Raw genomic sequence first — 14,463 nt, forward strand, 5'->3', positions numbered from 1 at the left:
AGAGAAAAGTTATCGAGATGCGAGGTTTCAACAAAACCACAGTGGTTACGCAGTTTATCCTGGTGGGCTTCTCCAGCCTGGGGGAGCTCCAGCTGCTGCTTTTTGTCATCTTCTTTCTCCTGTACTTGACAATTTTGCTGGCCAATGTGACCATCATGACTGTTATTCGCCTCCACCGGACTCTACACACTCCCATGTATGGTTTCCTGTTTATCCTTTCATTTTCTGAGTCCTGCTACACTTTTGTCATCATCCCTCAGCTGCTGGTCCACTTGCTCTCAGAGACCAAGACTATCTCCTTCGTGGCCTGTGCCACCCAGCTTTTCTTCTTCCTTGGTTTTGCCTGCACCAACTGTTTTCTCATTGCTGTGATGGGATATGACCGCTACGTAGCAATTTGTCACCCCTTGAGGTACACACTCATCATGAATAAAAGGCTAGGGTTGGGGCTGGTTTCTCTGTCAGGAGTCACAGGTTTCTTTATTGCTCTAGTGGCCACCAATCTCATCTGTGACATGCCTTTTTGTGGCCCCAACAGGATCAACCACTACTTCTGTGATATGGCACCTGTGATCAAGTTAGCCTGCACTGATACCCATGTGAAAGAGCTGGTTCTATTCAGCCTCAGCATCTTGGTAATCATGGTGCCTTTTCTGTTAATTCTCATTTCCTATGGCTTCATAGTTAACACCATCCTGAAGATCCCCTCGGCTGAGGGTAAGAGGAAGGCTTTTGCTACCTGTGCCTCACATCTCACTGTGGTCTTCGTCCACTATGGCTGTGCCTCTATCATCTACCTTCGGCCCAAGTCCAAGTCTGCCTCAGACAAGGATGAATTGGTGGCAGTGACCTACACTGTGGTTACTCCCCTACTTAATCCTCTTGTCTACAGTTTGAGGAACCAGGAAGTAAAAACTGCCCTGAAAAGAGTTCTGGGAATGCCTGGAGAAAACAAGATGAGCTAACAAAAAAATTAAAAAATTAACTAGGAAAGTCATGGAAGAAATTGAAGGCATGAGATTTTCTCTGACCTTTGAGACATGACTTAGATTATGCTTTAGAAATGTCTTGGACAGTGTTTCCAAGAACTAAGACTCTGTTGCGTTTTTTATTTTCTCCCATGTAAGAAAAGTTAAAGTCAACGTACACCCTACATTGCCCAGTGCCAAGGAAGGAAGGAAAGAAAGAAGGAAGGAAGAAAGGAAGGATGGAGGAGGGGAGGGAAGGAGAAGGGAAGTGAAGGGAGAAAAGAATAAAGAAAAGAAGAGAAGAAAAAAGAAATGGAAACAAAATAAAAAAGAAAAGAAGCAATTCACACAACATAAAGAGAAAATTATGAGAGGTTTTCAAGGGAAAACACAACCCCAAATAAAAGTCAGGATAAAGATTGCTTTGCTGGATGAAAGAAAGAATGGGATCTGAAGTGGCTGGGAGCATTTTACCTAGGGCACAGACATTCACCTAGTAAACACTCTAGTGGATTCCCTATTTACCAAGGAGAGAAGTTTGAGATAAACTAATTTATAGTTTATGGAAGTGGAGAGAGGGTAAATGGAAGGACGAGCACTGAAAAAAAATTACAATAATATAAGATAAGCATATCTATTAAAAGGGTATAAATAAAGTTTCATGAAAATCAAAAGAACAAATATTTATTCCTCCTGAAAGAGAAAAAAGTTTGGAATTAGTGGAATGGGAAGAGAGGAGAGAAAATTTAAACCAGGTCTTAGGGAACAAGACGTCAATGCTAAGGCACTAGGTTTCCAGTGACAAAAATGTTAGTTACAATTACCAGAATTGTTGATTTTTTTCAAAACTTAATTCCAGATTTTTATTAATATTACTCTAGAATTCTATTAATATTATGTTATAGCCTCTGACCCCACCCTTTGACATGCATCTGTTACTTAAAACTATTGAAATTGAACAGACTTCATTTTTTTCTTCTGGACAACTAATTTTTCTTTGAGTGAGTGACTATGGGAATTATCTAGTTAGCCTGGTGTTTGTATTCTAGATAAGAGAATGAATTACTGTTTATTATACTCTTATTCTGCCCAGAGGCTCAACGCAAAATGGAATAAAAATCACCTGATTTGTCAAAAATGTATTAAATCACACAAATGGAAAGTTATGTTATTACTTATATGACTGTGAAAATCACATATAAGAAAAATATTTTTATAACACAGATTAACCAGCATTCTCTACTCCCTCTGTAAAGAACCCTGATTCCAACAGCACAATCAACACTCATGTTGAAAAGATTGCTTTAAATCGTGCTTTTATGTTTCAGCCCCTACAAGTTGCCAGATGTATTTGTTCTCAAAACTATTTATAGCAATTGTATTAATTTACTCTATTTGTGTACTGTATTTGTTCTCAAAACTATTTATAGCAGTTATATTTATTTACTCTATTTGTGAAATGTAATTTTAGACTATGTAACCTGGTGAAATATGATTGCAAAAAAAAAACCCTGCTCATTTCTAATAGATGCATGTGCTTGTTTTAGAAAGACCTAATAAGTTCCAGGAAAAAATCATAAAAATCTGGAAGTCGGGCAGCACCTGTGGCTCAAAGGAGTAGGGTGCTGGTCCTATATGTCAGAGGTGGCAAGTTCAAATCTGGTCCCGGTCAAAAACTGCAAAAAAAATAAAAATAAAAAAAATCTGGAAGTCTTACTTACTTGGATTATTTTTCAAATGTCCCTAAGTGGCTGCTTATCTTTAAATTTACCAGAATTTATGTAATGTTTTATGGGTGTGCTTATGCCATAAGTGCTCTGAACAACTCTATATAAGTAGTCCATTTTCTAAGTAAAACCCTAAGAGAAAACATCATATTTATAAATATAGGCACATTTAAATACTTTGAGTTAAAATAAAATATTTTATTGTATAAGCCATCCTTTTGATTTTCAGCTCTGTCAGACTTTTTGGATTAATCAACAAATTATCTAGATCTGTTGGGCAGGTAAGAAGGTTCTATTGTATGTTTTCATCTATATAAAAACATATTTTTCTATAGATGAGAAAAAATATAATACACAAAAAAGCAAATTATGCTGATATTATGGGTGTATAGTTGATTCATTTTTCCTTAAAAACTAAGTGCATACGATTTTTTAAAATTTTTTTATTGTTTTTTATTGACAGGGATAAAGATTGATAAGCATGATAAGTAAAAGGGGGGGAGCAAAAGAGGGGGAACAGAACCTCCAGCAGCCAAGGTGGGGAATCTAAGTGGGAAGCCCCTGACTTTATGAGTCACTTTAAAACTAGGGTGCCTATGCAGTTACTACTCTTGTTTTTCCAAGTTGTTTCTCAACCCCTTATATGCCTGGTTAGCAAGAAATTCACTATTCCCTTTGATCCTGAATTTTTCAAAAACCCTGGGGATTTACACATTTAAAAGGGGAATCAGAGTAGTGTCCACACAAAGGAGAGAGAGAGCCAGCTCAGTGTGTGCTGGTGGCCTTCCTGTCACACAAGGTATCATCAGCACATGACTGTCAGGCAGTGCTGATTCATTCTCTTTACAGTGGATTTCCCAAGTAGCCTCATTCTTTGAGGGATGTTAATCTACTTCTCCCAAATAAATTAGGACTCCTTCACACTTGACCTCCTCAGGTTTTAGCTCTGTCCCTCTTTAATTTCATTCAAATTCTCACTGACCCACCAGGTGCCTCAGAAACACAAAGTCAGAATTTGCTCTATTATGTAGGCATTTCACACCCCCTGTTGCCGTCTCTCTTTTCTCCATGGTTACAAACCTACTACAAGGTAGCCTCTCCTTTTAAAGACTCACAAGATAACTTGATTATTACACAATGTGTAAATGCATTAAAACATCACACACCATAAACACTTACAAGTTCTTTTAAGTTGAGAGATCTAATTACCCTTCTTTTCCCCCAAACAATAAGCGAAGTCACTTTTAAGGCAAAATGCCCTTGAAACTCCAGGGCTTCCTCTATATACATTAAAGTGTGTTCCTACCTACCTGTGACTATTGCCTTCAGTGATTGAAGGTGATTTTCTCACTAGAAAAGTGGCATGATTATGAAAACAAAATGAGATTAAAATTGGCACTATACTTTCTCTGGCAAGATACTCCACACCAGTCATTATCATTTCAATAATAAATAAAATACAAGTTTAAAAAGGAGATTACTCAAAGTGTTCTATAAAATGCCTCCTTTAGCTAGAGAACTTATTTTAAGGAAAATAATTTATGTTTGCTGTCTCCAGTACATAGCCTAAGAAAGTATCTACTTTATGTCTCAAAAGAGCAATTCATAAAATTTTTTGCCTTAATGTGATGTGATTATTGGATTTTTATCATGTAAAAAAGGAAAGCTTTGCTTGAAAAGAGAGGTTGTAAGATTTCAATTTATTTCTCATGTGAATTTTTTTCAAAAATCATACATCATCTAAAATCATAAATGTCAAATAATTTATATTTCCCTTTGAAATGTAGGTGTTTGTTTTGAGAAACACCTTGAAATGTAAAAGTTTCTTTTAAGACTTGTGTTATCCCAAAGTAAATTTAATTTTTTATCATTTTTAAAAATCATTCCCTTTTGTATAATAGATTTAGTTAATTATTTTGCAACTAATAAACTAAAACAACTGGAAAAATAAAGGTTAAAAAATGCAAGGGTACATTTCAAAACAACTAAGAGTATATCATAAATGTCATACCACAAAAATAAGTGAGGTGATGGTTATGTTAATTAGTTTGATTTAAGCATTCCACATTGTATATTAAATAATCACGTGCGCCCACATAAATGTATGCAGTTATGATTTAATAAAAATTATGTATAAAAAGAGAAAGAAAAAAATCAAACATTTTGATCCAAAAAATTAAAAAAAATCCCCTTATACCATAACAGAGATATCAGAATATTATCATAGTTCTTTTAGCAAGTAATTATTTTTGTTAATAGAAAAACTCCTGTCTTACTATGAGTTTTCAGTAGAAACCAAATATTCAGAGGACCAATCAGCTATCTGATGCATATAACCACAAAACAGGGTATGCTCAACAACCTTTAGTCATTAACTGGAAGAAGTACATATGAGACCTGGACAGAAAAACCCAAAAACATAAGTACACAAGCATATGTTTCACACTCCCAAAGCACATGTTTTGTGAATTTTAAATAACGGTCTCTGGTTTAATTTTTTATTTGTATAAATATAAGGGGTGCAAGTACAATTTTTTTTACATGGATATATTGCATAGTGGTGATAAAGAAGATGTGGCATATATGCACAATGGAATACTACTCAATCATAAAAAAAGAATAAAATCATGTATTTTGCAGCAACATGGATGCAGCTGCAGGCCATTATCGTAAGTGAAACAACTCAGAAACATAAAAAATGTATATTTTTAAGTCATACTCCTATTTTCCTTTCAGTCTGCAAATATGTCATTACAGGGCACTTCCCATAACTTCCGTACAGAGTATGAAAACCCCTAGGCCTTATTTACAGCTGGTTCTGCTTGAAATGTCAGTACCAAGAAGTTGACTCTGAAGCCACTCAGAGATGGACCTGAAAAATCACAGCACAGAACACATGTTTTCCCACCTTATGTGAGTGAAGAGACAGCCAAAGCCTAATTTTACAACAAATCTTAAGAATGTTGGTGAAGTCTAGCCTAATTATCAGAGACCTAGAAGAAAGGTCAGACCCTTGGTAACAAGGCCATCTGGAAAAAAAGAAAGGTAGAAAAGACTCTAAGAACAATCCTTGGACATAAATATAACTGACGTACATAAATGTTCTTCAGTAGAACCCCAAAACACAAAATGGTCTTAATAATCCAGGAAATATGGTAACCTACTCTAAAACCATTGTTTAGCTTCCTGCCCAACTAACCTGATGTGTATCAAATGGGACTGTGGACAAGTGGCTGTGTTAGCAATGGTGGACGCTATCTGTGCACTCAACAAGATTTATTTTGCCTCAGAAAAGCTCACCTGGCTATTCTTCAATGCAAGATGCCAATAGTATTTATTAATCATGACTTTTTAAGCGTTTTTCTCCTGTTTGTTGCAATTCTGCCTTACATTGGTTGAAATTACCTCTTGATAACTCAGTATACCACCAGCTTTGAGAAACCATCTTGAAACTGATGTCATCTTGGGGAAGAAACATTTGATCTGAAACAGTGATTGATACTTGGTAGGGTTGTGGTAACACTAGGAGTGAGGTAAAGAAACCAACTCTCAATAGTTAACTTCCAATTTTACTCAAAATTATTTTCTTCCCAAGCTTTTCTCTCTTCCCTAAACCAGTTCTCTACTGGTCTGTAGAAATTGAGGCCCAAAGAAAGAGGACTTCCTCAATGACAAGAGTCATTAGACCAATATGAGCGATTGGTCATTTCAGATTTTCCAAACTACTGAACAAACAAGGAAATAAAGAAATTATGATGTTGCCTGGGGTGACTTGCATGACTATCAGAAGGAAAGAAAGTCACAGTTGTATCATGGAGCTAAGAAGACAGGATAGAATGCTGGGAATTTTTTTCATGGCTTTATTGGACTGCCATGCCTAGAAATTAAAGAAGACATCTACAATTTGAAGGCTATTTCTCCAAGGAGTCTAACTGTCTAGAATAAAGATTTTAGTCATAAATTCTTTGCCAAAGCCAATCTCCAGAAAAGTTTTCCTGCATTTACTTCTAGAATTTTTATGATTTCAGGTCTTATGTTTAAGTCTTTAATCCATCTCCTATCATTAGCTATAGACTAATAAGTTGAGCTAGAGTCAAATCAATAACATTTACATAGCTTTGAAGAAAATAAAATATCCAGAAATATACTTAACTAAGGAGCTGAAAGATACATAATATTCTGGTGATGGGTACACAGAGGGCCCTCACTTCAGCATTCTACCATTCATCTGTATAACAAAAACATTTGTGCTCCCTAAATCTATTAAAATAATAAAAATAAATATACAACTTTTAGAGAAAGGAGGAGATAGGGTGGTGCCTGTGGCTCAAGAAGTAGGGCCCTGGCCCCATATACCGGAGGTGGCAGTTAAGAAAATAGGAGATAAGGAATTGGTAAAACTAATAAGATAATAGAAAGGCAAATCCTAGATGAAAATCTACTAAAAAAATACTTTCATGTAGAAAATATACTTTCATGTAGAAAAGTCATTTAGAAAAAATATTCATAAGGATGAGGAGTAAACTAATGAAGATTCAGCTGAGTATATTTGAAAATAAAATTCTAACTCTTTTACCATGGAGCTTTAAATATGTTTCCCATATCAATTTTAATTTAAACATTTCATCTTTCCTAGTAATTGTTCATTTTTAATGTGTGAGGATCTGGTGGGACCTAAGCCATCATACTATTATTTTTATGTATTTACTTAGACTGTTAGAATTAATAAAATATGTATGTTATAATTCGTAGTAGGTAGGACCTTCTAGAATATGTATATCCCAGGATGTGAAAACTTAGGTTTGCATAGTTAGTTTTCCTTTTTTAGAATATCTGTTTAATTTAAATTTTTAAACTCACTAGTATATGTTTTGTGGGGTTTTTGTTGCATGTAACTGCTGGGGAAATCTGTCTTATACAGATGGTCTTTTGATTTACACCGGGCCACATAAGAAGGTGTCTTTGTCCTAGAATACTTCCTTATGAAGGAAGCAGCCCATACCACCTGCGCCAGGCTTATCACCTGGAATAGGATTAGCATTCCCTGTTTCAGATTCATTGAGACTTGAGGGAGCTCACTTCTCCCTTCCACCAAGTTGCCACCTTTGAAGCACAGAACAAGCCCTCATCAGATCCTAAATCTGCCTTGATCTTGAACTTCCCAGCGTCCAGAACCGTGAGCAATAAATTTTTGTTGTTTATAAATTTAAGGTGTTTTATATAGTCAACTGAACAGACTAAGACAGAAATTAGTACTGAGAAATGGAGGGCAGCTGCTATAATAAATACCTAAAACTGTGGAAACAGCTTTTAATCTGGGAAATGGGCAGAGGCTGGAAGAGTTTAGAAGTTAATGCAAGAAAAAGCCTATATTTCTCTTAATATATAAATATCTCTCCTGTATTTGTTTTAATGTGTACTTTTTTGTGATTACTTTGCTTATTACTTCCTGTGTTTAGCCTTGCCTGCTAGGCTGAACACAAATACACATGAATATAAGTGAACCATAGTTAATATTAATATATATGTATGTAACACTCCCATTTATTAAAATTATAAAAGTTAAACATATACTATAACATTCAAAAGTCATTTATTTTGAAAGTATTTACTTTTATTTCATATTTTGAGGATTATTGTTGTTCTTGTTAGCAGCCTAGATTTTTCTTGACACAAGAAATGGAACCAGCCAGGCTCCTTATAGGAATTTCTCTCATGTATAGTCTGGGTGCTGGTGCACATAACTGTGATATTTAGTGGTAAGCAAAGGTGCTGTTATTAGCATTTTGAGTTTAATTTTAAGAGTGACAGAAGTTGAGAACACATCTTAGGTCTTTTAACAAACTGAGTTTAGGTAAAACCTTTGAAATCTGTGTAATTTATTGCTGTGACTTAACTTGCTAATTTGGCCAGCCAACTGAAGCTAAAGGAAAAATTGTTAGGAGTTTCTTTATTGAATCCCAAGCGATGGGTAACAGTCAGAATCTGACTATCAAGAGGCTTTAAGGGACTAAACAAAAGCAAAGCAGCTTCTGTAACTAGGTATCAAAAGAAATAAAGAGCTCAGGATTAATTAATTCATCCCCACACCTCTGTATGGAGCATCCCTCCCCACAGACACCCAAGGACTAGTCAGAAGCTTTGGCAGAGGCAACTCTTGGTTTAGATATCACCTTCTCATCATGGGTACCAGCAAATATGAAGGTACTCTAAGCAGCACTGTGAACCAAAAACAGTTGGCAAATAGAAGCATAAACTGGAGAGGAAGAAGCATAGCAGGTGCTACCTGGTAACTGATTCAGAAAGCCTGGGCTGTGATCACAGGTGGAGCATATTTTCAGCTGGGCTACAGCAGATAAGCAGATTGGGGTCATTGTAGTTTATGTAGAAGATACGATCTTGCCCCATTTTCTACTCACAGATGGCAAAGCCAGGTGACACATGTGTAAGAACTCATTTAAACAAACTAAATTGTTGAGGATTGCCTGACCCATAAATGTTGTACATATTAGATGTATATAACTCAGTGAGTTTGGGGGTAAGTATATACCCATGAAAATATTACAGTTATAAAGGCTATACATCTATCACTTCCCAAAATAGTAGTAGTAGTCTGCTAAGAACACTTCACACAAGACCTACTCTGTTGGCAAATTTCAAGTGCCCAATCTATCAGCACTATGCTGTATGGTAGACTTATCATGCATAACTGAAACTTTGTACCCATTGACTGTAATCTCTCCACTTCCTCCTCCCCCAGCCTCTGGCAACCACTATTCTATTCCCCTCTTTTAAGAACTCATCTCCTTTTGCCTAACAACTGCTACACATTTATTCACATGCTACAACAACTCCCTGCATAGTGGCCTATGAGGCCCCTTGTGATATGAGTGCGACTCACCAGCCTCATCTTCTACGAGGTTCCTATCACTCACTACAATCCAGCTATGCTAGAATTCTCACAGTTTTTAGAAAACAGTCAGTGTTGGCCAGGCACAGTGGCTCATGCCCCTAGTCCGAGCAGTATGAGAGGCCAAGGTGAGAAGACTACTTGAGCTCAGAAGTTCAAGACCAGCCTGAGCAAGAATGAGACCCTGTCTCTACTAAAAATAGGAAAATTAGCCAACCATTGTGGTGGATGCCTGTAGTCCCAGCTACTCAGGAGACTGAGGCAGGAGTATCCCTTGAGCCCAGGAGCTTGAGGTTACTGTGAACTATGACACCAAGGCACTGTAGCTGGGGGCAACAGAATGAGACTCTGTCCAGAAAAAAAAAGAGGGAGAGGAAGTGGAAGTGAAAGGGGGAGGGAGAAGGAAAAAAGAAAGAAGAAAGAAAGAAAGAAAACAGCCAAATAGCCAGTCTAGTGCTACCTATGTCTGTAGTTCCTTTGCCTAAAATACTCTTCCCCCAGATACTGCCTGGCTTGTTTTTTGTTTTTGCTTTAGTTCTCTTCTCAAAAGCCATCTTCTCATAGTGACTCATCTGCTCAACATCTCCAAAGTTTTAGACCCTGTTTCTCCTGTCCTCCTTCCCCCATTCAGTCCTTTCTTGTAGTTTGCATCATCACCTTATATATAACATTTTTATTTACTTAATTTCATCTTCCCGCCCCACCACTACCAGTGTAAGCTCTGTGAAGACAGGTCATTCCCTCCTGTGTCTCTGCTGCATTTCTTTATCTGTAATAGCATCTGTCACGTGATAGGCTCCAATGATCATTTGCTGAATGTGCAGTGAGGCAGTTAGACATAGACTTTAGATCAGGACTGCCTATAACACTTAGTAGTTATGTGATCTTTGTCTTCTCATAATATAGTAGGAAATAATATCTGCTCAGGATTATTGTAAAAAATTATAGGAGTCACTGTGTGTAAAGTATGGAGCAGAACATCTGGCCTACAGCAGGCTTTGTTCAAATGATTATTAATCAGCTTTAACAATAGATAATTCTCTTATTTGCTATCATAATTGAGCTGATGCTTAATACATGATCATTACCACACTATTGGTAATGGGATCAGTATCTTGTTTCACATTTTTAGAGGTGGTGTTCACACTTGGGTCAGGAACATAGAGGAGGGAATGGAACGTAGGGGAACTTGAATGATCTGCTACTCGGCAAGAATGACGAAGCAAACAGAAGAAAGATTAGATCCTGAGAAACTAATTCATTGAAAGAACCATTTACAGAAGAAAACGAGGGGCTGTGCCTGTGGCTCAAGGAGTAGGGCTTTGGCCCCATATACCGGAGGTGGTGGGTTCAAACCCAGCCCCAGCCAAAAACTGCCAAAAAAAAAAAAGACAGAAGAAAATGAGGATGAGAAAATGATAAATGAGGAAAGATTGTGAACTAGTTTTAATTCTTTAAGGGCAAAGTCTAAGTCCCAGAAATCCACAGGTGCCTGACCTGATGCAGCAGCCATGCGCCTGGAACCAGCCCCTTCCTCTGCACACAGGCTGAAGAACGGTTGCACCAGGCTACTACTCATCGTTATTCATGTGCAGGTCATACACTTGGAGACCCTGTTTATGTTGTTCCACTTAATTAAGCCTTTCATACTCAGTTTATCTCATTTCTGAGATAAACAATATCAACCAAGCATTCTCCAAGGTCTGTCCTGGGCCTGTGGCCACCATGCTCGTCTGAGCTTAGGCTCCAGCATATCCTGATTCCGTCAGACCTACTGCACCCTCCTAATGCGAGGTAATGCCACTCACAGAGAAATTCGCTCACGACTGAGAATATTCTCTCCTTTTTTTCCAAACCTACCCTCTATCATTTCTACTGTATTTGTGTTCACAATAAAACACAGTAAACTCCAGGTCTGAAATGTAAGCAGAACAGATTACCTTCTTGGTTTTATACCTGGTAAGAATGGACAGTGTCATCCATCCCTAATCATTGAGAAAACCACCCTGGCCCTCTAGAACAGTAAGTACTATGTTCTGGAGTTCCAGCCAAAATGATACCGTCAACAGTACTAGGTGACATCTCTGCCTTGGGGGCAATTTAATTACACATTTTGCTCTTAAGTACCGGATTCTTATGCAATTCTGATGAGATTACTTAGCCCAAAGGTCGACATGGCAAGGATGACCCAGAATTTTTCTGACACTGTTGTGGACCAATATTTACAACTTCTCAAAATTCTGTTGAGCTGCTCTTTCTAGCAACATAGTCACATCATAGCCTGTCCTCAGGCTCTTTTTGAACTCTTCATGCCAATTTATGAGAAAGGATGATGTACGTGTGCAGATAGCCCATATCTGTCACCTGCAGAGGTATCTCTTATACCTCACCCAGATACATGATAACTTCTCAACTATAGTATCTTGTCAGTAGTTTAATTAGAAGACATTAAGCTATTTTTTTCATGAACCCAGAGTTTTCTGAAAACCGCTGTAGACAACAGTCACCTTTCCATTCCATGTACAGAGATTCCATGTACAGCAGAAGAGAAACCCAAAGAAGCACTTTGTGGCTGAGTTTGCTGCTCACAGCACAGAGAATTCTGACAAAATGCTCTGGGATCTCCCCTTCCTAAGTTCCTATCAGTATCTTAACATTTGACCATGGCCATAAAGGCAACAATCTGAAGGAAAGAGAAAACCGAGAGTGACCATTTTACCAGATTTGCACAATGTAGGTGATGCACTTACATTTTCAGTGATACCAGCACTTTGGAAATATAATAGTACCAGATGAGCTATGCCCAATCAGGTAGAGACTGGCATCACCAAAAGCTCTTCTGGCAAGTCAAAGTATAATCTCATTTGTGCATTCAGTAAACGTATTTTAATTACCCACTGTATGTTAAGCTATAATCTAGGCCCTGGATTATAAATGGGTTTGGGATAGATAAAATACAGGATGTTATGGTGCTTATATTTAGATGAGAAGGGCAATAAAGACATAACAATAAATAAGGTAATTTCAAACAAAGTAATTGTTCCAGATAATCAATTAAACTACTGCAGTGAAGTGTGCTACTTTACTTAGACTAATCAGCAAAGGTCTGTCTAGGGAGGCGACACTTGAGCTGAGAAGAAGCTTGACATAATTGTGGGACAGAAAGGAATCTGGTGTCACACAAGCACAGCATGCAGAAGAATTGGACCCAGAGACAGACAAAACAGTCTAGCCATATAAAGGGTTCAAGAACAGTTGTGACCCAAAACTAGAATCAGGGGCAAAATCTATTCAAATGGGAAATGTTGAAAATGTTTTTACTACACACTTGTGCCAGAAACTGAGGGGTCCCTCCTTGAATTTTCATTTTGATAGAGGTCATTCTCTATGGATTTTAATCCTAACTTTTATTATTTATTGCTCCAATGACTTGAGATTTCACCTTACTACCTGGACTCCAGCAGCCTGCCTCAAAATAGCCCATCTGAATTTGTTCTACAGGTGGTGATGGTGTCTCAACAGTGGACAGACGGGTCTAATGTCTTGCTCATGGGTAAGAGTGCAGCCTGGCATGTGATTATGAAACCCTGTCTGATAACCCCAAAATTCCCAACATGGAATTATAAACTTCCACTAAAAACTCAGCCTAATCTGTTCAATTATCCCAACCAAGGGAAGAGGTTGACTGGATATCTCTATGACCTCTGAACACTTTCTGTTTTCCAATAGGTTTGATCAAATATATCTCAATTAATAAGATAATTTGAGAATGTACATTTAAAAGACTAAGAAAGGCAAACTATAAATAATAATGATAACAATATTAAGAAGCCAAAATAGCAAAGAAAAGCAAACATATAGTTTAACTGACATCTAATCACTCCTTTGCCTCACTGCCTTAGGCCTCTGCCCATTAAAATTTCCCTCAGACCCCATGCCCTTCTTCTTATTATTCAAAATATTAATTTCTCCCCTGAATATGTACATTTACAAAAACACACATAGACATACACAATCTCAGGGGAAGTAGGAATGCCAGTTCAACCCTGTCTTCACTCTGACAAGAGACATCTCACATGTTATTATTTTCTTTAAATATCCCTGGAGGTGAATCAACACTATGGAGCTGAGGCCCTCACATCTCTTCTACACCTTTGCTGAGAAGACAAAAGGGGAAAGATTTTAATAAGAGCACCGTCAAATGATGCAGAGATATCAAAGAGGAAATGGAGTAAGGCAACACCACTTGATCTGTCACTGAATTTATTTCAGGCAGCATTTATTGAGAAATATTACTTTCAGGCACAGTTACTTTCAGAACCAGTTGCGTAATTTGTGGGGTTCGTGCAAAAGGAAAGTGCAATGTCTCTCTTTTGAAAACTAAGAATTTCATGATGACAGCAGTGGAACATTAAACTGAGCATGAGTCCCTTCACAGAGTGAGATCTTTCGTGGTCCTGAACTCAGGCTTTTGTCGTGGATACGGACACAAATGTCTAAATCCTATTTTCAAACAACTAAGAGAAAAGAGGAGCAGAAACCTAAATAACTATGCTTCAGAGTAGTAAAATATGAGTGTGTTTATGAAGATCAGTTTGATTTGGGGAGTACAGAGGAGTTTTCAGTTGGGTGATCCTGGGAAGGTTCCATGAGGAAAAGGCATCTGAATTACAGTTTGAAGAATTGACAGTAAAGAACATGTGTATAACCAAAGTAGAAAAGATACTGCTGGAAGATGAAAAAAAGAAAAAATAGATTCCTAAAGGGATCAGTATCTTTGCTAGAACAAACTGTTTTAATAAAATCATGTTTAAGATACAGACAAGGTGTATCTTTCATGTGTAAGGTGAAACTAATG

General features: G+C 37.4%; 1 protein-coding gene across 1 annotated transcript; it reads left to right on the top strand.

Annotated features, from left to right (window-relative positions):
* Positions 1-17: 17 nt before the first annotated feature.
* On the top strand, positions 18-965 carry LOC100962693 (olfactory receptor 10T2). The gene has a single exon (XM_003795225.1). The coding sequence runs from the start codon at positions 18-20 to the stop codon at positions 963-965; it is 948 nt and encodes a 315-aa protein (XP_003795273.1).
* The last annotated feature ends 13,498 nt before the right edge of the window (positions 966-14,463 follow it).

Source organism: Otolemur garnettii, unplaced genomic scaffold, assembly GCF_000181295.1.
Source record: "Otolemur garnettii isolate 467f Iridium unplaced genomic scaffold, OtoGar3 scaffold00091, whole genome shotgun sequence".
Classification (NCBI taxonomy): domain Eukaryota; kingdom Metazoa; phylum Chordata; class Mammalia; order Primates; family Galagidae; genus Otolemur; species Otolemur garnettii.